Source organism: Callospermophilus lateralis, chromosome 11 (assembly GCF_048772815.1).
Source record: "Callospermophilus lateralis isolate mCalLat2 chromosome 11, mCalLat2.hap1, whole genome shotgun sequence".
NCBI classification, from domain to species: domain Eukaryota; kingdom Metazoa; phylum Chordata; class Mammalia; order Rodentia; family Sciuridae; genus Callospermophilus; species Callospermophilus lateralis.
Window position 1 is genome coordinate 3,502,053 of NC_135315.1, and position 27,401 is coordinate 3,529,453.

A 27,401-nucleotide genomic window follows, 5' to 3' on the forward strand; every position below is an offset into this window, starting at 1 on the left:
ACGCCCTCTCCAGTGTCTGTGCCCACCCTCCTCCTCACAAGGACACAGGTGCTAGGTCTGGGGCCCGCCCCAATCCTGGATGGCCACACCCAACCACACGCTCCACGCGAGCTCATGGCTTGAGGTTTGGTGGATGTGTCCTTGGAGGGACTGCCATTCTGTCCCTGTGGCATATTTGAGTTCTCAGGGTGGACAGGGCATCAGGACCATGATGAGGCAGGAGCTGCTGAGACCAGGAGGTGGTAGGGGGACAACAGGACGGCGGGGGCAGGGAAGACAGTGGAGTCAGCGTGGGCAGAAGTGGGCCCGAGGGCGCAGGGCAGCAGCCGGTCTTGCTGGAGGAGAGCCCTGAGGAGGGCGAGGAGCAGGCACGGGGCCAGACGGCGGCGGCAGCCCTCCCAGACTGCTGCGGGGGAGGCAGGACTCCAGGCTAGGAGCTGCCTGACCACAGGGCCTGGCATGCCCCAGCAGCTCCCAGGGCAAGACAGGAAGCGCCTGGACCCAGCTGAGAGGGGGAGCCGTGCTCACACGTCCGTCTGGGCCTGCCCCAAGAACCCAAGCAAGTGTGCGCACCAGCAGCACTAACGGCACTCAGTGTGACGGGCACAAGCCACCCTGTGCAGCTGCAGTGTCCCCCACGAGGACACCTGGACGAGGAATGCAGGGGGACACCGTGGGCTTGGGGACACAGCCCTGTGAATGTCTGCCTTGCTGCCCTGGGTACCCAGGTGCAGCGGGCGAAGGTTCCAGGTCTCCGTTCTGGGTCTGGCCGAGGTGCAGGGAGACGGGGAGCAGCTAGGACGGGAGCGCACCACAGACAGGCGCTCGGTGCGGGCTGCGGAGGGCAGCGCTGCCCTCTGTAATGTGAGCTTCCTGCTTATGCCCTGGGCACCATCCTGGATATGACGCACCGGCTGAGCTCACAGACCTCAGGGAGCCCGAAGCTGTTTACACTCTTAGCAGACACTTATTTAGCACTTGCACGGAGCAGGCTCCCTTCTGTGTTAAAAAGACCAGCCCACGCATCCCCCGCATCCCCCGCATCCCCCGCATCCCCGCATCCCCGCATCCCCGCATCCCCCGCATCCCCCGCATCCCCACATCCCCGCATCCCCGCATCCTCGCATCCTCGCATCCTTGCATCCCCGCATCCCCGCATCCCCACTTCCTCGCATCCATGCATCCTCGCATCCTCGAATCCCTGCATCCTCACATCCCCGCATCCCCGCATCCCTACTTCCTCACATCCCCACATCCCCACATCCCTGCATCCCTGCTTCCTCACATCCCCGCTTCCTCGCTTCCTCGAATCCCCGCATCCTCGATTCCTCACTTCCTCGCTTCCTCGAATCCCCGCTTCCTCGCATCCCCGCATCCTCGCATCCACGCATCCTCGCTTCCTCGCTTCCTCGCTTCCTCGCTTCCTCGCATCCCCGCATCCCCGCATCCCCGCATCCTCGAATCCACGCATCCTCGCTTCCTCACTTCCTCGCTTCCTCGCTTCCTCGCATCCTCGCTTCCTCGCATCCCCACATCCTCGCATCCACGCGTCCTTGCATCCACGCATCCTCGCTTCCTCACTTCCTCGCTTCCTCGCAGAGGGGGTGGTGTGAGCATTGCCCGCTCACAGATGAGAAGCGGGAACCAGGCCCTGGAGAAACTTGCCTCAGCTGCAGCTGGCCACAGTCCCACCGTTCAAGCCCAGGCAGGCAGACTGCAGCACCCAAGCCCCTCGCCGCTGAGGCAGGGAGGGACTGTGTTCCAGGACACCCGCTGGTTCCTCAGGGGACTCTGAACTAACTGCAGCCAAACACAGAGCCACATGCCCAAGTCTCTAAGCGGACGCTTCAGGCATGGCTGGATCTGGAAGTTCAAACACCATGATGAGCTGTCCCTGCTGCCCCCACCCCCACCCTGCACCCGCCTCTCCTCTCTCTCCCTTCCCATCCCCACTCCTCCGTCCCCTGCAGGGGATGTCATGGCATCTTTCTCCCATCCCATCCCTGTCCAGCCCTCGGTACCATCTTTGTGTGTTCCCGGTTGTTATGGGCTTACTGAGCACCCCCAGCCAGCAGTCCAAGGAGAGCACAGACCCCTGGCCTAGCACCCCCTCAGGCCCCCTCAGGGTGTGCAGCAGCCTCGGTGGTACCCCGATTAGACCCACTGCCACACAGGAGCAGCCAGGCTGGAGGGTGTGGTGCGCTTCCCACAGGGAGGCCGCCCGCTGGGCCCCCGGCAGTAGCTGCTGACACCCAGGCCTCCCGTCTCCCCAGGGTGGTGAGCAGCTGGATCGAGAGGCGCAGGGTGCAGTCGGAGAAGGCCAACCTGACCATCCTCTTCGACAAGTACCTGCCCACGTGCCTGGACAAGCTGCGCTTTGGCTTCAAGAGGATCACGCCGGTGCCCGAGATCACCATCATCCAGACGATCCTGTACCTGCTGGAGTGCCTGCTCACCGAGAAGAACGCACCGCCTGACTCCCCCAAGGAGCTCTATGAGCTGTACTTCGTCTTCGCCTGCTTCTGGGCCTTCGGGGGGGCCATGTTCCAGGACCAGGTGATGGGCGTGCCGGGACCCCGCTGTCCGAGCCAGAGCCAGCCCCCATCTTAGCTGGGTCTTTCTTTTTTTTTTTTTTTTTTTGCGCTTTTGGTTTTTAACAGCTTATAGATTACCGACTCGAGTTCAGCAGGTGGTGGATCAATGAGTTTAAAACCATCAAGTTACCCTCTCAGGGAACAATTTTTGACTACTACATTGATCCTGATACTAAAAAGTTCCTGCCGTGGACAGACAAAGTGCCTGCCTTTGAGCTGGATCCCGACATCCCGCTGCAGGTAACCCCACGCAGAGCCCGAGAGCAGGGCGCAGGGTCCCAGCCCACATGCTCAGGCAGCCCGTCCAAATGCAGCCAGTTTTCCCCAGTAGCCCTGCTTAAGTGATACGGGGAGTTCAGAGGTCTGAGAGCTGGGTGCCCTACTGTGATCCCGGCCACTCAGGAGGCTGAGGCAGGAGGATCACAAGTTCCAAACCAACCTCAGCAACTTATCGAGGCCCTAAGCAACTTAGCAAGACCCTGTCTCAAAAGAAAAAGAGAGCCGGGAGTGGGGCTCAGTGGTAAAGCACCCTGGGCTCAGTCCCTAGTACCAAAAAGAAGAAGAAAGAAGACTGTTGAGATCTGCAGGCTAGTGAGAGGTAGAACTGGATTGGTTTGTTGTCTGAGGCAGGCTCCCAACCCCCTGTGCTCTGCTCCCCTCCCTCCTGTTCTTGGGCCTCTCCGCCCCAGGCCTCTCTGGTCCACACCACGGAAACCATCCGCATCCGCTACTTCATGGACCTGCTCATGGAGAAGTCCTGGCCCGTGATGCTGGTGGGGAACGCGGGCACGGGGAAGTCGGTGCTGATGGGCGACAAGCTGGAGAAGCTGAGCACAGACGAGTACCTGGTGCAGTCGGTGCCCTTCAACTTCTACACCACCTCTGCCATGCTGCAGGGTGAGGTGCCCACTGGGCGCACTCTGCATGCTGCCCTCCCGTGTCCTGTCCCACCTCCCTGCAAGCATGGGGTCAAGGGGAAGGCTACCGGTCCCCCTGGGAGCACCCGTGCCAGTCCCAGGTGGTGGCTCCAGCTTCCTGCCACTCCAGCCTCCCAGGGTTCTGTCTGCTCTGGGACTGGGGGAGCCGAGGCTGCACGGCAGACCCCTGCCCGCCTCTCTCGGGTCTATGAGGGCCACTCCCTGGGCAGCTGCATTCAGCGATCATGACCTAGCCAGCTTCCACCCCGTTTCCTCTGGGAGGTGGGGAGGCCCAGGACTGGGGCAGTGGTTGACCCTCTGCCCACCCCAGGTGTGCTCGAGAAGCCGCTGGAGAAGAAGTCGGGGAGGAACTATGGGCCACCGGGCACCAAGAAGCTGATCTACTTCATCGACGACATGAACATGCCTGAGGTGGACAAGTATGGGACAGTGGCCCCGCACACCCTCATCCGGCAGCACATGGACCACGGGCATTGGTAAGGGGGGCTGTGGAGCGGAGGCAATGGGTGGAGCCAAGGGGTACAGGGGGCGGAGACAAGTGACGGGGGCGGAGCTACAGGCCACGTGTGGGGGACTCTGTGAGCCTGGGCACAGGTAGAGGGCCTCCCCCAGCCAAGGGGCATGGAAGACGAGGGGGTACGGTGCAGTGACAAAGCCACAGAGGGGTCCCCAGGACCTTGGGGCAGACTGGACAGAGCGTGACATGCTTAGGTTTGCGATTTGGGAAGATCCGTACATTCAGTTCATCTTATCTCTCAAAATGGGCAAGTGGCCCAGGCCATGCCCAGGTGCCAAAGGAGCCTGATGCCAAAGGAGTCCAGGAGCCCGCGGCGGGCTTGGGCTGCCGGCTCCCGTCCCTGCACTCCCGAGTGCCAGGGCCAATTCCAGGGTTGCCTTCCCCGCAGAGCAGCAGTGGCTCTCAGAGCACCCGCTGGAGGCCTGGCGGGATGCCCCAGACCGTGGGTGCTGCAGGCTGGCCTGTGTGGCCAAGGGGAGCAAGAGGGAGGGCGCCCTGGGGAGCCAACACAGCCACCCAAGGTGGCCGCTCCACGCACACCCTGAGCACAACATCTCTGACGAACAGAAGGTGGTGTCGGTGGGGAATTTGAGGGCACCAAGACAGGAGTGGAGAGTCGGAGGAACAATGGGGCCAGCAGGATTTCGGGGGGTCTCCATGAGGCTGATGAGGGCTCAGCCCTCCCTGCTCCAGGCCCCTTCAAAGCCCTTGAAGAGGCTCCACAAGGTCAAGCACTCCAGGAAACGCTGCTCTTCTTCAGGAGGCCCCAGGCGGCCGCACATGGGCCACGCCTGGGTCCACGCCTGGGTCCACGCCTCCCTGGAGTTTAACCTGAAGAACCCTGGGGGGCGGGAGTCAGGCTTGAGTTCTCAAGATTCCTCTGGAGTTTCAGGTCCAGGTGGCTCCATGGTGACAGGGTGGGTGTGTCAGGAGGCAGCAGGAAAAGACACTCGGGGACAACAGGGAGTGCAGAGCCCCCTGGCGGGAGGTCAAGTGTAAGGTTCACGGAAGAACACACCTCTCTGACCCTAGGAAGGGGGCGCAGGGAAGGCTCAGGCAGAGCCCATGGTGGAAATGTGTGAATGCTGTGATTGACATCCAAATCCTTCAACAAGGAAGACCATGAACAAGTGGGACGGCCAACAGGACAGGAGGGAATGGCCCAGAGGGTCCACATCGGATCCACAGGGGCTTCCTGTAGGTCAGCACGAGGCAGCACCCCCACCCCAGAAAGGGATAAACGATGGAGGAGAGGGAAAAGGAAGAGGGACCGGGGAAGACGGCCAGGGCTGGCCCTGGAACACACCCGTCAGAGCCAGGGTGGGGTGGGGTAAGGAGAGCGCTGGGCAGCAATGCTGTCAGTAACCAAAATGTCCAGGGGCAGGAAGCACTTATCACTCATGGCTGTGTCCCAGGGGCCTGCCCCCGTGTCTTTTCATGCACTCACTCTCCCAGTCCCCACAGGGACCCACTGCGCAGGTAAGAATGTCAAGGCCTTTGCCAGGCACCAGGTGCACTCCTGAATCCTAGCAATGCAGGAGACTGAGGCAGGAGGACTGCAAGTTCAAGGCCAGCCTCAGCAACTTAGGGAGACCCTAAGCAACTTAGAGAGACCCTGTCTCAAAATTTAAAAGTCTGGGGCTGTAGCTCAGTGGGAGAGCGCCTCTGGCTTCAATCCCCAGTACCCAAAAATAGAATACCGAGGCCCCCAGAGGTTAGCCAACTTACCTAGCACCCTGTGGCACCCAAGGAAGGAGCAAGGACGTGGCCCCAGGCCTGTACTGCGGGGCATTCTTCTGCCGCCTGTTTCAGATTTTTTTCTTGAAGGCCAGATGTGGAGGCGCACACCTGCAATCCCAGCACCCCGGGAGGCTGAGGCAGGAGGATTGCAAGTTCAAGGCCAGCCTGGGCAACCTACTGAGAACCAGCCTCCAAATAAAAAATCAAAAGGGTTGGGGGGTGTGTCTCGGTGGTAGCACACCCCTGAGTTTAATCCCCAGTATAAAAAAATGTTATTTTTTTCCCTTGAAAGCAAGAGGTGAACTTGGCTGTTTGTCATCCAGTTGGTATTACTGAGGTTCTTTCTCCAACCACATTCACGGCAGTCCTGGGGGCCGGGTGGTCATGCTGGTCTCCCTGGCACAGGTACGACAGGCAGAAGCTGACCTTGAAGGATGTCCATAACTGTCAGTACGTGGCTTGCATGAACCCCACCGCTGGATCCTTCACCATTGACCCAAGACTGCAGGTGAGCAGGAACCAAACTCATCTCGGCCAGGGCCTGGGGCCTGAGGCTGGCTTGAGAATAAAAGCATTGGTTCGGGGTATTCTCGGGGGCTCCCTAGCCTTTCAGAATGTCAGGAGACTGAGGGAGGCTGGAGGACAAGCGACCAGCCAGCCCTCCTTAGGACCCCCTAGCGCTGCCATAATTAGCAAGTAAACATGCAGACACCCAGTGAAGTCTGAATTCCAGCCAGGCCACAGATGCCCTTTCTAGTATAAATATGTCCCAAATATTGCATGAGACATAGTTAAACTAAAAAAGACCTTTGTATTTGTGGCATATCTAAAGCTTGGATTTAGTAGGACACCCAGCATCCTGTCTGCAATCCTGCTCAGCTCTCACCCCTAAATAATGGAGGCATGTGGAGACCTGAGCTACAAACCGGGGCCCGCTCTGAGCCACATCTCTGCCCCCACAAATGCTTCTCGACAGCAGGAAGTGAGTGTGGCTGTTTCATATCCAATCAATAGTTAATGTGACCTCACCTGCAAGGCACAAAGAGGGAAACTGTCCATCCTGACCATGTCCCAAATTTAAATGATGTTAGACAGTGAGGACAGGGTCTCCTTTCCCAAGAAGGTGGCCCTGGCCACCAGCTGGTCCCCTAGAGCTGCCTGACAGAAGACTCTGGTTCTCCCGGGACAGCGCCACTTCTGCGTGTTCGCTGTGAGCTTCCCTGGCCAGGACGCCCTCATGACCATCTACAGCACAATCCTGATGCAGCACCTGTCCTACCGCTCGGCCTCCATGGTGGTCCAGAGGATGAGCAGCCAGCTGGTGGCTGCAGCCCTGGGTAAGCTGCCAGCTCCTGCCCTCACTGCTGTGTGGGGCTGGCGGTTCCTCATATTTCCCCCGGTGAATGTCTTATCTCTACCTTGGAATCAGTATGTCTTAAATGATGCCGCGTTGCAGCAGGAGATGACTAAACTGCTTCAGGGGACGCGGAGCACAGAGGTCCAGGATGGGGCCACGAGCCAGTAGAGCAGCAGGCTGCCCCGCTCCTCAGGAGCTTTGCAGCTTTCCCACTTAAATTGTCACCATTTCACGGTCCACTTGCTGGAGAAACGTTAAGCTCTGTGCCCCCCGAGGCCATGAGGCGCACGTCACAACCCATGTCTTTTCCCCTAACAGCCTTGCATCAGAAAGTGACCTCGACGTTTCTTCCCACGGCCATCAAGTTCCACTATGTCTTCAACCTCAGGGACCTCTCCAACATCTTCCAGGTACTGGTCACGGGCTTCACCCCAGGTGCAAGGCAAAGTGAGTGCAGATTGATGGCGGGGATGGTGACGGTGATGGTGAGGGTGGGGACAGTGACTGGGTTGATGATGGTGCTGATGCTGCTGATGGTGGTGATGGGGACAATGATGCTGCTGATGGTGGTGGTGGTGGTGATGGTGACAATGAGGGTGACAGTAAGGATGGTGGTGATAATAATTGTGATGGTGACAATGAGGATGGTGGTGATGGTGGTGGTGATGGTGACAACGAGGACAGTGGTGATGGTGACAATGATGGTGACAATGAGGATGATGGTGATGGTGGTGGTGATGGTGACAATGAGGACAGTGGTGATGGGGACAATGACGGGGACAGTGAGGATGGTGGTGATGGTGGTGGTGATGGTGACAATGAGGACAGTGGTGATGGGGACAATGATGGGGACAGTGAGGATGGTGGTGATGGTGGTGATGGGACAATAGTAGTGATGAGGATGACGATGGTGGTGATGGTGGTGATCATGTTTCTTCTCATTTATTGGCTGCTTGGTCTGAGTCAGGCATTAGGACTAGCCACTTACACTCCATTTTCTCTCCAAGCAACACGCAAAGCTGGGACTCTTGTTCCTGGTTTACGGAGGGGCCTCTGAGGCTCAGGGAGGCTAAGTCCTGCCTGTCTCCTCGCGCTGTGCCAGCTCGCTGCGACCCACACCTCCACCTCCTTGCCCTCCTATGACATTCCTGGCACACACCGTGGCAGGTCACTCCCTTGTTATTTAGCTCACCTCCTCTGTGTCTTCTCTAGGCCATAAGCTTTACAAACACAGGGTCTGTCTGCCATCACTGTAGCTCCAGGGCCCAGAGGGTGCCTGGTGAGTAGCCCTGGCTGAGCTTGCCGGAGGCTACTGGGCCAATGCGTGGCTGATCCAGGACTGGACCCAAACACTGTGCCTTTGATAATCTGGCTCCTGGTCAATCAGCACCCAGTGGAGAATGAGCCCCTGAGCTGACGGTGAGGAGACTCCCTCATCTTCAGGGGCCAGACCCACGCTGGCCTGGATGTACATGGCCTCAGGGGCAGGTTGCTTCCCTGGGCCGGGGAGAAGCTGTGCTATAGCTCAGCACGTCCTCCGGGAAGCAGCCACGCTGACAGTCCACCTGGGTCCAGCACGAGGTTTCCCTTCCCAAGGCAGCAGAAGACGCTGACCGCCCTGCTGTGGGCAGGGACTCTTGTTCTCCACAGCAGAGATCCTGAAGGTCCCCCTGGACCTTGTCCGCCTTTGGCTGCATGAGGCTGAGCGAGTGTATGGGGACAAAATGGTGGACGAGAAAGACCAGGAAACCCTGCACAGGGTCACGGTGGCCTCCACCAAGAAGTTCTTTGATGTAAGTCAAGCCACCAGCTCCCTCTGCTGAGCCCAGGGAGGCTCCAAGAGGGACAGGGAGTGCCTGTGGCCAGTGGGGACTGCAGTCCTCTGGGAAGGCCCCTGGGGTGGGGATGGCCACGGGTGGTCCCACAAGATGACTCAGTCATGTGACAGTGGACAGTGAGAAGGAGCTGACCACTTGGGGTGGAAGAGCGCCCTACATCCCCCCTGGCCTCGTTCCGCGTGCCCTGCTCCGTGTCCGTGTGGACCACCGGTTTTCATGGGTGCACCCTAGTTGTGCACACTGACAGAAGTGCTGTTACACACTCACACACACAACACAACAGTATAATCTGGCCAAGGTCAGTCCCTGGTGCAGCTTCTTAGGACCGTCCATTCCTTCCACGAATGGGGGATTGGAGCCTCCCTCCAGGGATGCCCGTGGTTTGCAGGGCCAGCGGCAGCCATGGTTTGGGTCCCTGGCATCCTAAAGCCTCTAGGCCACCTTAGCAAAGTCCTCAGGACACCAGTTCATACCTGTGCCACGGAGGCAAAAACGGAAGTGTCTGGTCTCTGGTTTCCAGGAACTCGGTGAGGAACACATGTTTGCCAAACCGAATATCTTCTGCCACTTTGTCCAAGGGATTGGTGACCCCAAGTACTTCAACGTGACCGACGTGGCTCATCTGAACAAGCTGCTGGTGGACGTCTTGGACAGCTACAACGAAGTCAACGCTGTCATGAACTTGGTGAGTGGTGCCAGGGCTGTTGGCACAAGCCAGGGACGCAGGGCAGAGACTGGCTTTCCTGTCTCCACACATCAGCGCCCCCATGCACAGGTGCCATGAGCCCAAGGCTGCCTGAGACCACAGAGAGCGCCAGTCCCTGTGTGTGCCCCGGTCCCCCCGCACCCCGTGCCTACGACAAGGCCTTGTGTGTAAGCCAGAGCTGGGAGCGTGGCACCGCTGGAATCCAGCTGCTGGAGCTGAGGCAGGAGGAGGGCAGGTGAAGGACACTCTGTCCCAAAATAGAGGTAAAAAGGGCTGGGGGTGTAGCTCAGTGGTAAAGCACCCTGGGTTCCATCCCCAGCCCCAGAAAACAATAAATTAGGCACAGTAAGAGATTAATAATAACAACTAACAACGAAATAGAATCACTGTGACCATATACTGTAATAAAAATTATTTAAAACATATTAATTATTTCTGGAACTTTCCACGTGATATTTTTGGAAACTGACACCATGGCAAAGTGAACCCACAGCTGGGGGGCGCAGCTGTGAATGTCTGACCAGCATCCCACGGGCTGCGTGACTCCCAGTGGGCACCCCAGTGTGGCACCTGCCACCCAGGGGCTGCTGAGGGTCTGTGTGCCAGGCGGACCCTCCATGAGCCTGGTCCCCTCCACAGGTGCTGTTTGAAGACGCCGTGGCGCACGTCTGCAAGATCAACCGCATCCTAGAGTCGCCCCGCGGCAATGCGCTGCTGGTGGGGGTGGGCGGCAGCGGGAAGCAGAGCCTCTCGCGCTTGGCCGCCTACATCAGTGCCCTGGACGTGTTCCAGATCACCCTCAAGAAGGGCTATGGCATCCCGGACCTCAAGGTGAGGGTCACTTGGCAGCCGGCTGCCCTCAGGGTGTCACCCCGTCCTCCTTGGAAGTAAATGCCGCAGTCTGGCTGGGCACAAATATCCCAGCCACCAAAAAGCCTTGTAGGTTCAAACAGCAACTCTTTATTTCTGAACTCTCACCGGCACTTTACACACACTTCCGGGGAACACACTCCCTCCACCGGGCTCCAAGCCCCAATTCTGGTACAGGCAGCAGGACCCGCCCTAATCCCAGCAGGATCTGCCCTAATCCTGGAGCCGCCCTATTCCTCCCCCCCAGGATCTGCCCTAATCCCAGAGCAGGATCACCTTTCAACCATTCCCTCTAGCAAAATGCCAGGCGTCATTCCGACTAAACTGTGGCTCTCAACAAGTAAAGGCCAGGAGGTATGAGCTGGGCCCTTCACGGGGTAACCCAGGGGTGTCACCCCAGTGGGAACAGGCCTGCTCCCCCAGGGAGCCCCAGCAAACACAGTCAGTCCAGAGCAGATGGCTGATGTGCTCAAGAAGAGACCCAGGACTGCTCTGAGCTAGACTCCATCTCCCTGCCCTTGTGCCAGGGGCAGGCGCTGGCCAGGTGGCCTACATGGAGCTGGTCGGAGCCCAGCCAGAGGCACACGTGGGGTGCAGGGTCTGCTGGCTGAAGCCCCAGTGAGGACCACAGGAGGCGAGGCGCAGGCTGTGCTGGGACAGCCACGTCTGGGTGACCCAGCTCCCACCTCCTGGCCCTCTACCTTCGGGGGCCTTCAGCTTTCTATGTAAAGGAGATGCCAATTATTGGAGACCTTTTAAATTTTTTAGCTTTGTCAAAAGATGTGGAATTCGGGGCTTGCTTTTGACCCCAGGCGGGCCCCAGTCAGCTGCCCCACGAGAGGAGCTCTGAACAGAGACTCGAGGGAGGGGGAGAGGACGGGTCACTCAGGTGCCTGTGATGGACGTGTAACACCACAGATGCCCGTGGGTCTCATCAAAAAAAAGAAACTGAAGGCTGGGGCAGCGGCCCACCCGTGATCCCAGCAGCTCGAGAGCTGAGCGAGGCCCTGTCTCAAAAAAAAATAAAAAGGTCTGGGGATGTAGCTCAGCAGTGGAGCTCCCTGGGCCATCCCCACCAGCAAAATCAGTTAATTGGGTATGACAGATAAGCAAGTCAGCGGAGCCCTGAAGATTCACACCAGTGCTTGGGTTCTCCCGGCAGGCATTTCTCAGTGGGCACACACAGGCCAATGGGCAAAGATTTTCTCAAAGACGGCAGGTTGTTCGTACCCGCAACCTGCTTTCTGTTGGGCTTTCTCTTCACTGAGACTTCTGGACTCGAGCTGTTGGTCTTCTGTACACCTGCTAGGCCGGACAGCGTCAGGCCACACGTGGCCCACTCAGGGCCGTCCGCGGTCGCAGGGCTGGTCCCCAGTCCCAGCCGGGGTGTGCCTGCTGAGGGCCTCCTCCAGGGTTTCCCCGTGAGGTGTCGCTGGGCGCCTGCCTTGCACATGTGACAAATGACTCACCCTTCGGTGGCCTTTGGTGGCTTTAGTCACCCCCACTGTCACCTCACCACCATCCACCAGCAGGACTCTGGCGTGTAATCAGACCCTCTCCCTGTTACACTGCACCCCACGTCCCCCACGACTCCTGGCCATGCCTCCTCTGCTTCCACCTCTGTGCAGGGACCTGCAGCTTCTGTCCTGGGTGGCTTGCGCAAGCAGCTCCCTTGGCATGACCTCCTAAGGACTCACTGTGTTGTCACAGGTCTCAGAATGTCCTTCCTTGCCAAGGACCATGCGGTGTGTGTCCCCTGCCCATGGATGGGCACCTGGCGGTCCCAGCAGCAGGCTGTGTTCCCCTCATAGTTTTAGGTGTCCCTCCAGAGCCCTGCACCGTCCCAGGACGCTCTGGGTGGCTCTGGAGGTGTCCAGCTCTGGGTGGCTCTGGAGGGAGCTTCTAGCCCAGCCGGTCAAGGTCTCCCAACATGCCTTGTTTGGCCCAGATGGACCTGGCCGCCCAGTACATAAAGGCTGCTGTGAAGAACGTGCCCTCCGTGTTCCTGATGACGGACTCCCAGGTGGCGGAGGAGCAGTTCCTGGTGCTGATCAATGACCTGCTGGCCTCTGGGGAGATCCCCGGGCTGTTTGCGGACGATGAAGTGGAGAACATCATCTCCTCCATGCGACCACAAGTGAAGTCCCTGGGCATGATGGACACGCGGGAGGCGTGCTGGAAGTTCTTCATTGAGAAAGTGCGCAAGCAGCTCAAGGTAGGACCCGCCTGGGGCAGGAGCCGCCCGCTCCCTGTCCCCTCCAGGGTGGGTCCTTGTTCCCCAGGTCACGGGAAGCTGTTAGCCATGTGCAGGTGGCAGGGAGGGGGCAGCCTAAGGAACTGCAGCCGGAGATTCATTTCCTGGGGGCTGGCGGAGACCCCCCGAGACATAGAGAAGCGCTCCGCGGCCTTCAACACCGCGCAGGGAGGGCCTCTGCCTGGGAACTCAGGGGGGCCGCGGCGGAGGGTCCACCCACAGCCTGCACCATCTGCTGGTGGTCCTTCTCCCCGCTTGGTGCAATAGAGCCAGGTTCTCAGCTCCCCTCTGGGTCCCTCCGGCAGCGGAGGCTGCTGTGGGGCCGGAGTCCCCGAGGTGCTGCAGGCTCCGGGCTTCCCGACCAGGCCCTGCCAGTCCCAGGGCCAGGAGCACCCCTCCCTCAGGGAGAGCTGGGAAGTCAGGAGCGTGTGGCCAGCTGTGTTCAACGGCATGTCCAGAGAACCAACCTCCTCGTCCCTGAGAGAAGGGACAGAGGATGAGGGGGACGGCCCCTCCCCAGCTGGGGCCCCAGGAGTCCCCACCTTGTCTGGCCTCTCCTTCGGAAGGAGGAGGACCTCGGGGGGTCAGGGTCGCCCCGCACCCTCACGTTGCTAGTGAGTGCCGTGACGTCCGCCGAGCGCTTCTCAGTGTGGTGCCCAGTCACCATGCAGACCCAGAACCAGGATGTGCTCCCCAGGCCTGTGGACACCCAGGCCTGCTGACCAGGGCGCTTTCCAGAGGAGCTCGCTGGAAGACGACGGGACAGCCATGGCCCTGCCACCCCAGTGAGCCACGGGCCTGTGTCCCACGTCTAGGTGATTCTGTGCTTCTCCCCCGTGGGCTCCATCCTGCGTATTCGAGCAAGAAAATTCCCTGCCGTGGTCAACTGCACGGCCATCAACTGGTTCCACGAGTGGCCGGAAGATGCCCTGGTGTCCGTCAGCGCTCGCTTCCTGGAGGAAACGGAGGGCATTTCGGTGAGGCGGGGAGGGCACAGGTTCAGGTCTCCAGTCCCCAAGACATGGCCCCCTAGGAGCAAGGAATGGCCTCTAGCAGCCCCCAGGACCACCTTGTGGGGGCTGAGGGAGCCTTTGTTGAAGAGATCGTTTCCAAATTGACCACAATGAAAAGTAGTCTTGCTGGGACCGTTTCTAGGGCAGTGGCCCTGGGTGGGAGTCTTGCTCCCCTGAGCCTCTTCTGATGGCTGAGAGGGGACTTGGTGCATCTTGTCCACGGCCCAGGCTGAGTTCAGGAAGCCCCACCTGGCTGATCTGCCGTGGCCAGCAGCTGTCCCTCTTCCCTGGGCCCTCAGAGCAAGGCGAGGGACCCCAGCAGGAGTGGGGACATGTGGATGGGGCCCGGGGGTGCCAGCCTGTCCCCTCCTCCCCACAGCGGGAGGTGAAGACCTCCATCAGCCTCTTCATGTCCTACGTGCACACCACGGTCAACGAGATGTCCAAGGTGTACCTGGCGACCGAGAGGCGCTACAACTACACCACGCCCAAAACCTTCCTGGAGCAGATCAAACTCTACCAGAACCTGCTGGCCAGGAAGAGGCTGGAGCTGGTGGCCAAAATCGAGCGGCTGGAGAATGGCCTCATGAAGCTGCAGAGCACAGCCTCCCAGGTGGGCAGCGGGCCTCGGGCGACCCCGGGAAGTCCCACACAGGCTAAGTGCTGCAGGACCGAGACCCGGGACAGACGTGTGGTCCAGCAGAGAGCCCAGGCTGCAGAGGTCTCGAGTGGGCGCCCGGCCCACCACAGTGCTGCCCACCCTGCGGCCCAGGAGGCTGGGTCTCAAGGCCAGCATGACCAGGGAAAACGCACCCGGGCCCTTCACCCACAGCCCCTCCACACCATGACCTAGGGGACGTTTTCCCCAGGCGCCTCGGCTGAGCCCGGAGAAGCAGGGTGCCTCGCGCCTCTGACCCTGTGGCACCGAGGGCACGACTGGTGAACCGAGACTTCCCACGAGTCCCTGGGAGGCGGAAGCCACCAACCCACTGCTGTGCAGGCCCCGTGGCTGCCGCCCGTGCCCACCCACGCAGGCCAGCGGGTGGGCCCAGCCCCAGCTCGCCGTCCCCGGTCTCTCCTTCCCCAGGTGGACGACTTGAAGGCCACGCTGGCGATTCAGGAGGCTGAGCTCAAGCTGAAGAACGAGAACGCAGACAAGCTGATCCAGGTGGTTGGCGTGGAGACGGAGAAGGTCAGCAAAGAGAAAGCCATCGCGGACGAGGAGGAGGTCAAGGTGGAGATCATCAACAAGGTGGGCGCCGCAGGGCAGCGGGGGCTCCCGGGGGCCAGACCGCACCACAGACTCGGAAAGCCTTGAGACCTGGCCAAGGAAAGAGCTCCCCATGCAGGGGACAGCAGGGGGCAGCTCTGCCAGGGGCAGCTGGCCCAGAGGAGGGCTTTTAGAGACACGCCTGCCCCACAGCTGAGATCCTCGAAGCCAGGCCAGGCCCCTGAGGTGGCATTGCCAGGCGCCCGAGCGAGACAGAGGCCACTGGCCCCAGCCAGCTTTCCCGGGTGGCGTCCCCTCTGCACTTGGACAAGATGCAGAAGACGCCCCTGGAGCCTGGTACTCAGACCTGCTGCTCCTTGAAGATGTGGAAAAGACCCCCGGAGCCTGGGGCGTCCCGGGCCTGGCAGCAGCTGAGGCAAGGACCACTCTATGGCTCGAGGTGTCTCCAGCAGAGACCCTCACGGCCCCGGGGACCTGCACTGTGGCTTGTGGCCCTCCCCACACGCCTTTGTGTCGTCAGGGTCCGGTCTGCGCAGGGGTTTCCCGTAGTCTTCCAGCAGCGCCACTCCCTCCACCTGGCGGAGGCTGCTCCCTCGGCAGGCCCACCCTGGAGGGACAGGCTGCTTCCCCAGCGGGAGGAGGCCAGGCAGGGCAGCCAGGAGCTCGGCCCCTTCCTCATGTCAATAGCTCAACCACAAGCCTATTAGGCAGTCAGGAAACTGAGGCTTCGGGGTGGCCAGTCACCGGCCCCAGGTCGCAAACTAGCAGGTGGCCTAGTTGAGATCCAGGACAGGACACAGACCTCACAGCCTGTTCTCTCCCAGCTCCTCTGGTCTCTAGTGGGCATCTGAAGGCCCAGAGGGTCCCTGCTGACCCAGAGATCAAATGTAGACAAACGCGCACACGCGCACCCGCGCGCACACGCAGGCACGTGAACAGACTCAGGCCTGAACGAGGAGGCCCTACTTTCCGAGGGGGCCGTCCTGGGGGATCACACTGTGGTCCCGAGACCTCCAAGCCAGGCAGGGCTGGTCCCCCTGCGGGAGCAGACCCTGTGGGACCCCCACCGATTTTTCCTAGAATGTCACCGAGAAACAGAAGGCTTGTGAGACGGACCTGGCGAAGGCGGAGCCAGCCCTGCTGGCCGCACAGGAGGCCCTGGACACTCTGAACAAGGTATGGGAGGAAGCGGAAAGGAAGCGGGGGCGAGGGGACCCGCAGGAGACACCTTGGCCCCGAGCTGGGTGGCGATGCCCGTGCCCATCTGTCCTCTGCAGAACAACCTGACAGAGCTGAAGTCCTTTGGGTCCCCCCCGGACGCTGTGGTCAACGTCACGGCTGCCGTCATGATTCTGACCGCACCCGGGGGCAAGATCCCCAAGGACAAGAGCTGGAAGGCAGCGAAGATCATGATGGGCAAAGTGGACACCTTCCTGGACTCCCTCAAGAAGTTCGACAAGGAGCACATCCCCGAGGCCTGCCTGAAGGCGTTTAAGTGAGTCCCAGATCCCTGCAGCTCCTGGCCGCCTGCTAGGGACGCCTGCCGTCTCCCTGCTGAAGCCACCCCCTGGGGGCGGCCCCTCGGAGACCAGCCCCTGGGAGGGAGACCAGCCCCTGGGGGACAGAGCAGCCCCTGAGAGGGAGATGAGCCCCTGGGGGACCACTTCCTGGGAGACCAGCCCCTGACCCAGACCAGCCCCCTGGGGGCAGACTAGCCCTAGCACAGCAGCCCCTAGGCATGTGCTTATCTGGGGGTGGGGTCTTGGGGTGAGCTGAGCGGGGAGAACCCAAAGACTCAGGTGACCTCTGGGCAGATGAGGCCACCCCTGAGGGTTAGGGGTCCTGGGGTGTCCTGGGGTGTCCTGGGGTCCTGGGGTGTCCTGGGGTCCTGGGGTGTCCTGGGGTCCCAGGCTCCTTGGAACTCCACCACCCTGTCTCCCTCACCTGAGGAAGCTGGGGCAGATGGAGGCAGAGGCAGTTCCCTCCCCATTCAGCTCCGGGGCCAAAGCACATGGCTGATGAGCTCTCAGCAGGAAACCCCGGGGCCCAGCCTGACCCTGGGGCTGGCTGCCAGGCCCCACGGAGGCCCGTCCCTGCCAGAGAAGCCTATTACCCATGCACACATGTGCACACACACTCATGCACACACAAATTCAGAGTGTGTGAGCACACACACCTGCCTAACGTGCACACAGGTGCAGGTGCACATGAGTGGTCACTTGCAGGGGCTGTGCCCTGTGTCTCTCTTTCCTTCCACTGTCCCCTATTGAGGCCATGTCAGGAGGGAGGCCCCCACAGGCTCAGTGGCCTCCCTCAGGCGGCGCAAGGACCTGGGGACCCTACTTTACTTATTTATTTATAATATTTTAGAATTATAAATATTTTATTTATTTTCATGTTGTGCTGAGGATCAAACCCAGTGTCTTCCACATGCAAGGCAAACGCTCTACCACCGACCCCAGCCCCAGCCCTGGGACCCCACTTTAAACCCATAATTTCAGACAGTAGGCTCACAAGTTGCCCCATTATGTGAGCACTCCGGCTGGTTTTCTACCCCCCATGCCCCATGTTCCTTGTCCAGGGGCCCCCTAAGAGGCCACCATGACCCCAAGGGACCCCAGTGTTTCCCAGCCCCCACTGGTGAGGGATGGTGTTGAGCTGCTGTAAACCCTTGGGTCAGTCTGAAATAGTGTAAGAAGGAAAAACAGCCAGGCACAGTGGCACACTCCTGTAATTCCAGCCCCTTGGGAGGCTGGGGCAGGAGGATTGCAAATTCAAGGCCAGCCTCAACAACTTAGTGAGACCCTGTCTCAAAAAATAAAGAGGACTGGGGATGTGGCTTAGCGGTTAAGCACCCCTGGATTTAATCCCCAGTACCAAAAAAAAAAAAAAAAGAAAAGAAAAATGAGGTGAACACAGCAGGTCCTCGCGGAACCCCAGGATTCTTGCCTGTGGGGGCAGTTGAAGAATTAAGATGACATCAACTCTGTGACACCTGAGACACTCTAGTTTCCTTTCCACCTAGAATATGGGACTCAAGTCACCTCTCTCCATTCTCCACCCCAAAAACTACTTCAGAGGCCAGATCCGATGTCATATTTTTCTCTGTAATCACTAAGGAACAACAAAAAAAAAAAACCAATGCCCCCTCCTGTGGCCGTCCCGTGCCCTCGCCCCACACAGCTAGGGCGGTCCGCGCTGCAGAACCAGGGTTGGGAAGCAGGCATGGGCCCGTCCTGGCCAGCCCTGCCCAGCGCCCTCTGCTCCCGCAGGCCCTACCAAGGCAACCCCACCTTCGACCCCGAGTTCATCCGCTCCAAGTCCACGGCGGCCGCGGGTCTGTGCTCCTGGTGCATCAACATCGTGCGCTTCTACGAGGTCTACTGCGACGTGGCGCCCAAGAGGCAGGCCCTGGAGGAGGCCAACGCGGAGCTGGCCGAGGCGCAGGATAAGCTGACCCGGATCAAAAACAAGATCGCGGTGAGCGCCCCGTGGGCCCATGAGGCCCCACGCCGCCTGCCCACGCGTTCCGTCAGGCCCTGTTTCGGGACTGGGGTGCAGCTCGGGGTAAAGCGGTGCCTGGTGTGTGCCAGGCCTGGGCTCCCTCCCCAGCAGGCAGGAAACGCACCTGCTTCAGATGGGCGGCACGGCCTGGGAACAGGACGCGGGGACGGTGCATGCCAGGGCCGCGTGCTCCGGGGGGGGCTCCAGCCAGCCCTTGCCCTCAGGGGTGGTCCTCCTGTCCCAGGAGCTCTCCACCGGTTTTGGCAGGAACTCAATGCCAACTTGAGCAACTTGACGTCAGCATTCGAGAAAGCAACCGCGGAGAAAATCCAGTGTCAGCAGGAGGCTGACGCCACCAACAGAGTGATCTCCCTGGCGAACAGGTAGCGGCTGCTCCCCAGGGACACCCCACCTGTCCCTTGGGTCCCCCAGAAGGGACCGGCCCTCAGAGGCCTTGGAGGGAGGAAATGTTGTGGCTTTCTGAACTGGAGACGGACAGCACCGAGGGCCAGGCTGGCAGCGCTGCCTGACCGGCTCTCATGCCCCACTCCAGGCTGGTCGGTGGATTAGCGTCTGAAAATGTCCGCTGGGCTGAATCAGTGGAGAACTTCAAGAGCCAAGGGATCACCCTGTGTGGGGACGTCCTGCTGATCTCTGCCTTTGTCTCCTACGTGGGCTACTTCACCAAGAAATACCGAAATGAGCTGATGGAGAAGTTTTGGATCCCTTTTATAAACAGTTTGAAGGTAAACACAGCCACGTCCGTGACTCGGGGAACTGGGGAGGCCCCGGGCAGACGCAGCCACACTGCACCCCACTTTCGGGCGGAGGCTCAGCCCTTCAGGGTTTCGACGTGGTGACGTGACTTCTGGCCAGGGGGCCAAGCTGCTCCTTCAGGGTGACACAAGGGCCGTCTCCTCCAGCTGGCCCGACGCGACTAGCCTCTAACCACGGAGCGAGCTGTCCAGCGAGTCACAGGGCACATTCCCCCGCCCTCACAGGTCCCCATCCCAATCACAGAAAGCCTGGACCCCCTGAGTCTGCTGACAGATGACGCAGATGTGGCCTCCTGGAACAACCAGGGCCTTCCCAGCGACCGCATGTCCACCGAGAATGCCACCATCCTGTGCAACACAGAGCGCTGGCCCCTGATTGTGGACGCCCAGCTTCAAGGGATCAAGTGGATCAAGACCAAATACGGGAGCATGCTGAAAGCCATCCGCCTGGGGCAGAAGAGGTGTGTGGCCGAGAGCCGAGAGCCGGCCGGGCCGCGTGGGCTGGCCCTCCCTGCGCCCGCAGACACGTCCTGGGTGTGGCGTGCTTGTCACATGCACAGGGGGGCCTCACGGATGCAGATACACAGGCCCTGGTGTCCAGTGCCAGGGGAAAGCACCAGCAGCAAAACCCGCGGGCCCCTTCCTCTTGCCCACTGCTGCTGCCCCTGCGGGGAGGAGGCGTCAGGCTGGTCATTCCTCATCTCGTGGTTTATGTCCCTGTCCCAGATGAGAGTCAGTGGCTGTAACGGTCGGCTGATGATGAGTGCCCTGTCCACCCTCCTATGTGCTCGGCAGCGAGGGGCAGGGACGGGCAGCGTTGGTCCTGCAGCCTTGAGCAGCCCCTTCCCCTCGGCTCCCCGGCCTCCAGCTCCTCCCAGGGAAGGATGAGTTAGCTGCTGGGAGGAGGAGGCTGCAGCTGGCTCCTCGGCCGCCTCAGGGCACCCCTCCCCCAGGGCCCCCTCACAGGCCCCTCTGCCATTGGCGTGCCTCTGTGCTGTGCCTGTAGCTACCTGGACATCATTGAGCAGGCCATCTCAGGAGGGGACACCTTGCTCATCGAGAACATTGGCGAGACCGTGGACCCTGTGCTGGACCCTTTGTTGGGCAGGAACACGATTAAAAAGGGAAAGTAAGTGGTGTCCCTCCTGAGGTTCAGCCGGGGGAACATCCCATGGGAGGCACGGACTGCCCCGGGTGGACAGGGGCTTGCACAGACACTGCCCGGGGTGAAGGAGGCCCAGTGCCTGGGGAGGCTGGAAAGAGCAGCCGTCCAGGGAGGACTGTCGGCACCCCAGGACTAGGGAGCCCCTCCAGACGGGGCCCTTAACAGTGACGTCTTCTTCTTTCTTTTCTTACGCATTTTGCAAACCTGGAGAATGCCTTCCCTCTTAGGAGCTCTGGAGAATCTGACCTAGTAAAGAGTGCAATGCGGTGGCCTTTAATACCCTCGCAGTTTTCTGCAGACATCACCTCTGTCTCGCTCCACAGTGCTGTGCCCTAAAAGGAGATGCCATACCCACAGGGCGTCTCTCCAGGTCCCCTGCCTCCCGAGCCCTGAGGAACCACTCATCTACTTCCTGTCTCTGGGTTTGCCCGTGTGGGCACTCCATGGAAACAGAACCATGCATGCTGTTCTTTTCGGATCTGGTTCTGTTCCCTCGACACTGTGTTTTCAAGTTCTTCCATGTTGTCGCACATATCGGTACCCCGTTCCTTTTTGTGGCTGAATAATATTCTGTTCTGTGGATCTCTCACGTTCCGTCTGCCCACTCATCGGCTGATGCGTTGAGCTTGTGCTACTCTTATAGTATCAAACAAGTAACTCAACTGTACGTGTGCCATGTCAGGGCTGGCAGAAGCTACCCGTTGACACCGGGGTGTAGGCAGAACTCAGACAGAGGAGGCAGGTCCACAGGCTGGGGCCTAAGGCTCTGAGAAGGGCCTGGTACGATGCAGGTGGGCAGGGAGCCAAGTGAGCTCCACCAGCAAGAGGGGGAGCAAAGACGGGGCCAGAGGGAAGCCACCCCACAGTGGGTCAGCAGCCCTGGGGCTCCCGCACCGCTGCCCCTCAGGGGGCTGGCCGGGTGCACTGGTGTTCTGAACTGGGCCTGAGTGTTTCTGCCAAGGCTCAGGGTCGCCCCGTGTGCAGCCAGTGGTGCGTAAGGCACTGAGCAAAGACAGAGGTGTCCGGAACCACGTTCCAGGCCAAGCAGAGCTGCAGCACTTTTCCAGCAACCAGAGGGGGGCGCTCGGGCAGCAGCTGGCCTGGGCACAACTCCGGGCAGGTTTGAAAGGCCATCTGAGCTGGGTCCCCATGGCTGGGTTGACCCTTGCCTGCACTCCCTGCCAGATTCATCAAGATCGGTGACAAGGAAGTGGAGTATCACCCCAACTTCCGCCTGATCCTACACACCAAGTACTTCAACCCTCATTACAAGCCAGAGATGCAGGCCCAGTGCACCCTCATCAACTTCCTCGTCACCAGGGACGGACTGGAGGACCAACTCTTGGCCGCCGTGGTGGCCAAAGAGCGCCCAGATCTTGAGCAGCTCAAGGTAACAGCCCCCGATGGCTGGTCACACACAGCAGCACAGAGATGGGCCAGGAGCTGGGTGGGGGCGGGGCGCAGGGCTTTGAGGGCACAGGGTTCCCAAGTGTCTCTTTGCTTCTCTCCAAAGTTGCCCAAAAATACTGGATTGTGCCTTCTCGTCCAGTAGCGTCCACCCTTCCACCACGGCATCTCCTCACTTGGCTCCTCCACTTAGTTGTAGATCAGTGGAGCACTTCCCAGAGGAGCGGGAGTCACAGCTGTCCCTGGCTGGCTCTGAGGCTCAGGGCTGCCCTCCTGCCCTGGCCTCTCCCCTGCTCTGTGTAGCCACACACGGCTCAGAGGAGTCCTGCCCCCATCTCCCTGTTCCACCCCATGGCCTCCACTCAGGGGACCCCACTTCCATCGGCCTCCCTGCAGGCCTGCTGCCAATCCTCTTGCTGGGCAGTGGCTGTAGCCAGGCTGGGGCAGTCACTGGGCCAGCAGGGCTGAGGACAGGCCCTAACTGGGTTGCTGCCGGGTCTCTGCCCCTCCTGCAGGCCAACCTCACCAAGTCCCAGAATGAGTTCAAGATCGTTCTGAAGGAGCTGGAGGACTCCCTGCTGGCCCGGCTCTCAGCTGCATCCGGGAACTTTCTGGGAGACACGGCCTTGGTGGAGAACCTGGAGACCACCAAACACACAGCAAGCGAGATCGAGGAGAAGGTAGGGAGCCCTCCCCTGCAGCCCTGGGGCACCCAGGAGGTTGGGTAAGAGCACCAGGGCACCTAGCACCCTGCTGTCTGCTGCAGGGGGTGGGGACATCCGAGGGAGCAGGGGGCTTTGGAGAGGGTGGAGCACCTGCTGTGGCTTGGGGCTCCTTGTGGCTGGTCCACCTGCTAGTCTCATCCAAGCCCCTCCTGTCGGTGTTGAGGTTCAAGAGGCAAAAATCACAGAAAGCAAAATCAACGAGGCGAGAGAGAACTACCGCCCGGCGGCCGAGCGAGCCTCCCTGCTCTACTTCATCCTGAATGACCTCAACAAGATCGACCCCATCTACCAGTTCTCGCTCAAGGTCGGTTTCTCGGCTGCTCGGCTGCTCAGGCTCCGGAGTGGGGCTCCAGGGCAGGGCCTGGGGCACTAGGGACAGTGCACCCAAGGGGCAGACCAGGTGCAGGCTGCCCATGGGATAGGGGGAGCCAGGGCAGGGTCAGTCCAGTGCCAGCACCCCAGGGAGGTCTTTGTGGGTCCCTGCACCCCAGCGCCCCAATCGGAACAAACCAGAGGCCACCACAGGGGTGGGAGGACCAGAGTCCAGCTCCACGAGCCTCTGTGGCCCCCCAGGCCTTCAATGTGGTGTTTGAGAAGGCGATCCAGAAGACGCCCCCCGCCGACGAGGTGAAGCAGCGCGTGATCAACCTGACGGACGAGATCACCTACTCCGTCTACATGTACACCGCCCGCGGGCTCTTTGAGCGAGACAAGCTCATTTTTCTGGCACAAGTGACATTTCAGGTAACATCCAGCCTTGCTGCTTAGTGTGGTCTGTGGACTGGCCCCGTAGGCACTGTGTGAGCTAGCTCTGAGTCGTGGTGACCAAAATACCCGTCACGAATAATTGAGGGGAAAGCCAGGCACAGTGGTGCACACCTGTAATCCCAGCGGCTGAGGCAGGAGGATCCTGTGTTCAAAGCCAGCCTCAGCAAAAAAGTGAGGTGCTAAGCAACTATAAAAAAATGGCTGGGGATGTGGCTCAGGAGTCAAGTGCCCCTGACTTCAATCCCTGGTACCAAAAAAAAAAAAAAAAAAAGGAATAAATCAGGGTAACCAGCAGGGGAGAGTGGTGCACGCCTGTAATCCCAACAGCTCAGGAGGCTGAGGCAAGAGAATTGGGAGTTCAAGGCCAGCCTCAGCAACTTAGCAAGACCCCGTCTCTAAATACAACTATAAAAAAGGAATGGGGATGTGGCTCAGTGGTTAAGCACCCCGGGCTCCATCCCCCGGTACTACAATAAATAAATTACTGAGGGAGGAAAAGTTTACTTTGGCTCATGGTTCCAGAGACTCAGTCTACGGTCGGCCGAGTCCATTGCTCTGGGCCCAAAGCAAGGCAGGACATTATGTAGAAGGACAGCGAGGGAGCAGAGAGAGGGGAGGGCCAGGGCAGATGCCCCCTCCCAGAGCATGACCCCAGTGACCCCCCTCCCCAAGCCACACACCCCCTGCCCACAGTTACCACCCCGTCTGTCCATTCCAGCTAGGGACTGACCAGGCTACAGCTCTCACGGTCCAGTCGTCCCACCTCTGAGCACTCTTTGGGGACACCTCAGACCATAACGGGCATCTCCCTTCCAAGGAGCTTGTTAGAAATGCAGGTCCTGGGGCACCCAGGCCTCGGGAGTCCAAGCCTGACACGTGGGACTCTATTTAGTGGACCTCAAGGAAGTAGCCCCTGTGTTCTAACAGGAGATGCTGAGGGGGAAATCAATACAAGGTAACTTTATAAAGAAATGTCATTTTGTTACATTTAAGTGGTGCTGAGTAGATAGCACCACCTGGGCTTTGCGCAGTAGGCAGGGGACATTTCTCAATAAGTTAATGTATGACTTTAAAGAAGGAATGTTTGTACTCCTGCATGTACAGTCAGTCCTGCTGAAATAATTTTTAAAAAGTTTTTTTTTTTAAATATTGGTTAAATGGCCTGTCTTAGCTGGGCGTGGTGGCACATGCCTGTGGCCCAGATACTTGAGAGGCCAATGCAGGAGGATCGCTTGAGCCCAGGAGTGGAAGACCAGGTTGGCAACACAGTGTGACTCAGACTAAAATGAGAAGTCTTAGTCAGCCCGTGCTGCTATAACAGAATGCCTGAGACAACAGAAAGTATTTCTTGTGGTCCTGGAGGCTGGGAAGTTCAAGATCAAGGTGCTGCCTCTGGCCCGGCCTTCTTACCACACTGGAGAGCTAGAGGGACTGAACTCCCTCGCTACAAGGAATGCACTCCCTCGGCACAGTGTGTCTCTTCCCTCCACCCTGGTGGCCCAGTCCCCTCCCATCAGCCCCAGCTCCTCACCAGTGCCCTGGGAATCAAGGCCCCTCTGTGATCCTGTTGTCACTGGTCGGAAACACAGCTTCACGGACAGCTGAGGCACAGGGCAAACCAAACTCCAGGTGGGTCCAGCAGACCTCTTTCATCCTGCGCCTGGAACCCCAGGTTGGCTCCGAGCCTCTCCAGCTGTGCCGTCCTCAGGGAGAGGGTCCCCCAGGGCTGCGGCCCTTTCTAGGCTGGGAAGCACTGGCTTCAGGCTCCGGGAGCCTTTGTTCAACCAAAAGAAAGAGTCTGACCTGGGGGGAGAAAGGGGCCCTTTGGACACCTGCCTGGAAGCTGTGACCCCAGCCCCGGGCCGTCCAGCTGAGACAGGGTGCCGTGCGACCAAGCCCGCTGGAGGCCCAGGGAGCTGGCGTGAGGTCGCAGAGAATAGGGCTCCAAATTGCACTCCTGGGCATGCACCCAGAGGACTAAAATCTGGTGTCCGAACAGATTGTTGTAAGCTCTCCCGGTCAGGCTGGTCACTGAGCCAAGAGGCCACGACTGCCAACAGCCAACAAGGCCCGCGTCCACCAGCGGGAGAGCGGGAGAGCGGGAGAGCGGGAGAGCGGGAGCCCTCCAACAGAGGAGCGCTGCAGCCGCAGGAAGGAATGAAGCTGGGCTCAGGTGTGGCTCGAGGTCCGGCACCTGCCGAGCTGGCACGAGGCCCGGGGTTCAATCCCAATACCACACACTCAGGAAGGAGCCTCAGAAGAGGCTAAGAAGGCAGGCAGGAAAGAAGCATGATGGGCCCACTTACAGGAAGCGTCCAGAAGCAAATCCAAAGAGAGACAGAAGCCGGCTCTCTGGGGGCTGGGGAGGGAGGGGAGGGCCTTGCTTTGTGGGTGATGGAAGGCTCTGGATTAGGGAGTGACGTTGGCAGTACAACACTGGGAAGGTACTAAGCGCCACTGAATGACACTCCTTAGCATGACACCTTCGTGTCATGTGAATTTTACCACAATTTGAAAAACTCAGGTTTGTCCCCCACCCGAGGGGCAAGACCCTGGGAGCTCTGTTGACCTGGCCTGGTGCCTGGGGAATGCCTCCGTGTGGCCGGCCCCACTCAGGCTGTGCCCTCACGTGCCCGCAGGTCTTATCCATGAAGAAAGAGCTGAACCCAGTGGAGCTGGACTTCCTGCTGCGGTTCCCCTTCAAGGCCGGGGTGGTCTCGCCGGTGGACTTCCTGCAGCACCAGGGCTGGGGCGGGATCAAGGTTGGTCTCGGGCCCGAGCTCCGTGTGGAGCCCTCTGCCCAGTGCTGCGGGTGTGTGGGGCCAAGCCACCAGGCACTGAGGGAAGTTGGGGACCAGAGAAGGAGAGGGAGAGCAGAGGGGGCGGCCACCGGTGCCCAGAAAGCTCTGTATTCCTGTTTGGGTGTGACATCCACTAGGTCCTTGCGGGCCCACCTGCAGCCAGCAGAGAGGTGCCCACCCAGCGAGGCAGGACAGGCCCCAGGTCTTCTAGGGCGGGGACCCTCCCCCCCGCACCTCAAAAGCTAAGGCTGCTCCTCCGAGGCCCAGACACGCTGCCCGAGACCCTCCAGCCCCTGGTTTCAAGTCATTCTTTCCCCAGAGCCACCTGCTCCTCCCAAGGCCACAGCTGCTCCTCAGTGAACAGAGGGATGACCCGGGGTGGGCGGGCAGTCACCCCGACCGCTGGTCTGCCTAGGCCCTCTCAGAGATGGACGAGTTCAAAAACCTGGACAACGACATCGAAGGGTCCGCCAAGCGGTGGAAGAAGCTGGTGGAGTCGGAGACCCCGGAGAAGGAGGTCTTCCCCAAGGAGTGGAAGAACAAGACGGCGCTGCAGAAGCTGTGCATGGTGAGGTGCATGCGGCCCGACCGCATGACCTACGCTGTCAAGTGAGTGTCGGGGGCCCACCGTCCAGCCTGTTTCCCGGCTGGGGTGTCTGCTATCGGCTTGGTCCTGGGGACTGACCCCAGGCTGCCCCACCTCTGAGCCCCACCCCCAGCCCTCTTGACTTTTTGTTTTGAGACAGGGTCTGGCTAGGTTGCCCAGGCTGGTCCCTAACTTGCCCTCCTCCAGCCTCAGCCCTGTGACCGGCCACAGGTGTGGCCACTGGCACACTTAAGTCAGTCCTCAATGAGGCAGGTTTCAGTCATTTGCAAGTGAATGGCTGACCTTGATGAGCTGAGCCCTTCGGGGAGGAGAAGGGCTGTTGAAGGAGGAGGCTGGGGAGGGAGACCGGCCTACTCAGAGCAGGCGGCTTGGTCCGCTCCTGGCCTTCCCATCTTCCCTAGCAGCCTGAGTGCCAGGAGATTTCCCAAAAGACACCCACGTCCCTAACAGAATTCCCCTCGGACAAAGCAGGGGCCTGACTCATCCTCTGTGATTATCCTTCATGTTTTGCTTTGTTTTCCACTAAGAGAAGAGGGGCCAGGAGTGGTGGGGAACAAGTTGGGCGGGGACGGAACACAACGAAAGTCACC

At 59.9% G+C, this 27,401-nt stretch overlaps 1 protein-coding gene across 1 annotated transcript in view; it reads left to right on the forward strand.

The window, feature by feature from the left end:
* Dnah17 (dynein axonemal heavy chain 17) overlaps nucleotides 1-27,401 on the forward strand; it is a 104,502-nt gene that overhangs the window by 64,936 nt on the left and 12,165 nt on the right. The window contains exons 44-70 of the mRNA XM_076871592.2: nucleotides 2,274-2,556; nucleotides 2,661-2,834; nucleotides 3,284-3,491; nucleotides 3,843-4,008; nucleotides 6,195-6,297; nucleotides 6,979-7,126; nucleotides 7,465-7,556; nucleotides 8,778-8,939; nucleotides 9,505-9,669; nucleotides 10,330-10,521; nucleotides 12,509-12,775; nucleotides 13,630-13,791; nucleotides 14,207-14,440; nucleotides 14,915-15,079; nucleotides 16,139-16,234; nucleotides 16,336-16,553; nucleotides 18,331-18,538; nucleotides 18,830-18,945; nucleotides 19,116-19,308; nucleotides 19,564-19,799; nucleotides 20,345-20,467; nucleotides 21,689-21,893; nucleotides 22,426-22,590; nucleotides 22,799-22,939; nucleotides 23,209-23,379; nucleotides 26,043-26,165; nucleotides 26,620-26,813. Of these exons, the coding sequence (XP_076727707.2) occupies nucleotides 2,274-2,556; nucleotides 2,661-2,834; nucleotides 3,284-3,491; nucleotides 3,843-4,008; nucleotides 6,195-6,297; nucleotides 6,979-7,126; nucleotides 7,465-7,556; nucleotides 8,778-8,939; nucleotides 9,505-9,669; nucleotides 10,330-10,521; nucleotides 12,509-12,775; nucleotides 13,630-13,791; nucleotides 14,207-14,440; nucleotides 14,915-15,079; nucleotides 16,139-16,234; nucleotides 16,336-16,553; nucleotides 18,331-18,538; nucleotides 18,830-18,945; nucleotides 19,116-19,308; nucleotides 19,564-19,799; nucleotides 20,345-20,467; nucleotides 21,689-21,893; nucleotides 22,426-22,590; nucleotides 22,799-22,939; nucleotides 23,209-23,379; nucleotides 26,043-26,165; nucleotides 26,620-26,813 (4,710 nt within the window). The remainder of the gene's footprint in view (nucleotides 1-2,273; nucleotides 2,557-2,660; nucleotides 2,835-3,283; nucleotides 3,492-3,842; nucleotides 4,009-6,194; nucleotides 6,298-6,978; nucleotides 7,127-7,464; nucleotides 7,557-8,777; nucleotides 8,940-9,504; nucleotides 9,670-10,329; nucleotides 10,522-12,508; nucleotides 12,776-13,629; nucleotides 13,792-14,206; nucleotides 14,441-14,914; nucleotides 15,080-16,138; nucleotides 16,235-16,335; nucleotides 16,554-18,330; nucleotides 18,539-18,829; nucleotides 18,946-19,115; nucleotides 19,309-19,563; nucleotides 19,800-20,344; nucleotides 20,468-21,688; nucleotides 21,894-22,425; nucleotides 22,591-22,798; nucleotides 22,940-23,208; nucleotides 23,380-26,042; nucleotides 26,166-26,619; nucleotides 26,814-27,401) is intronic.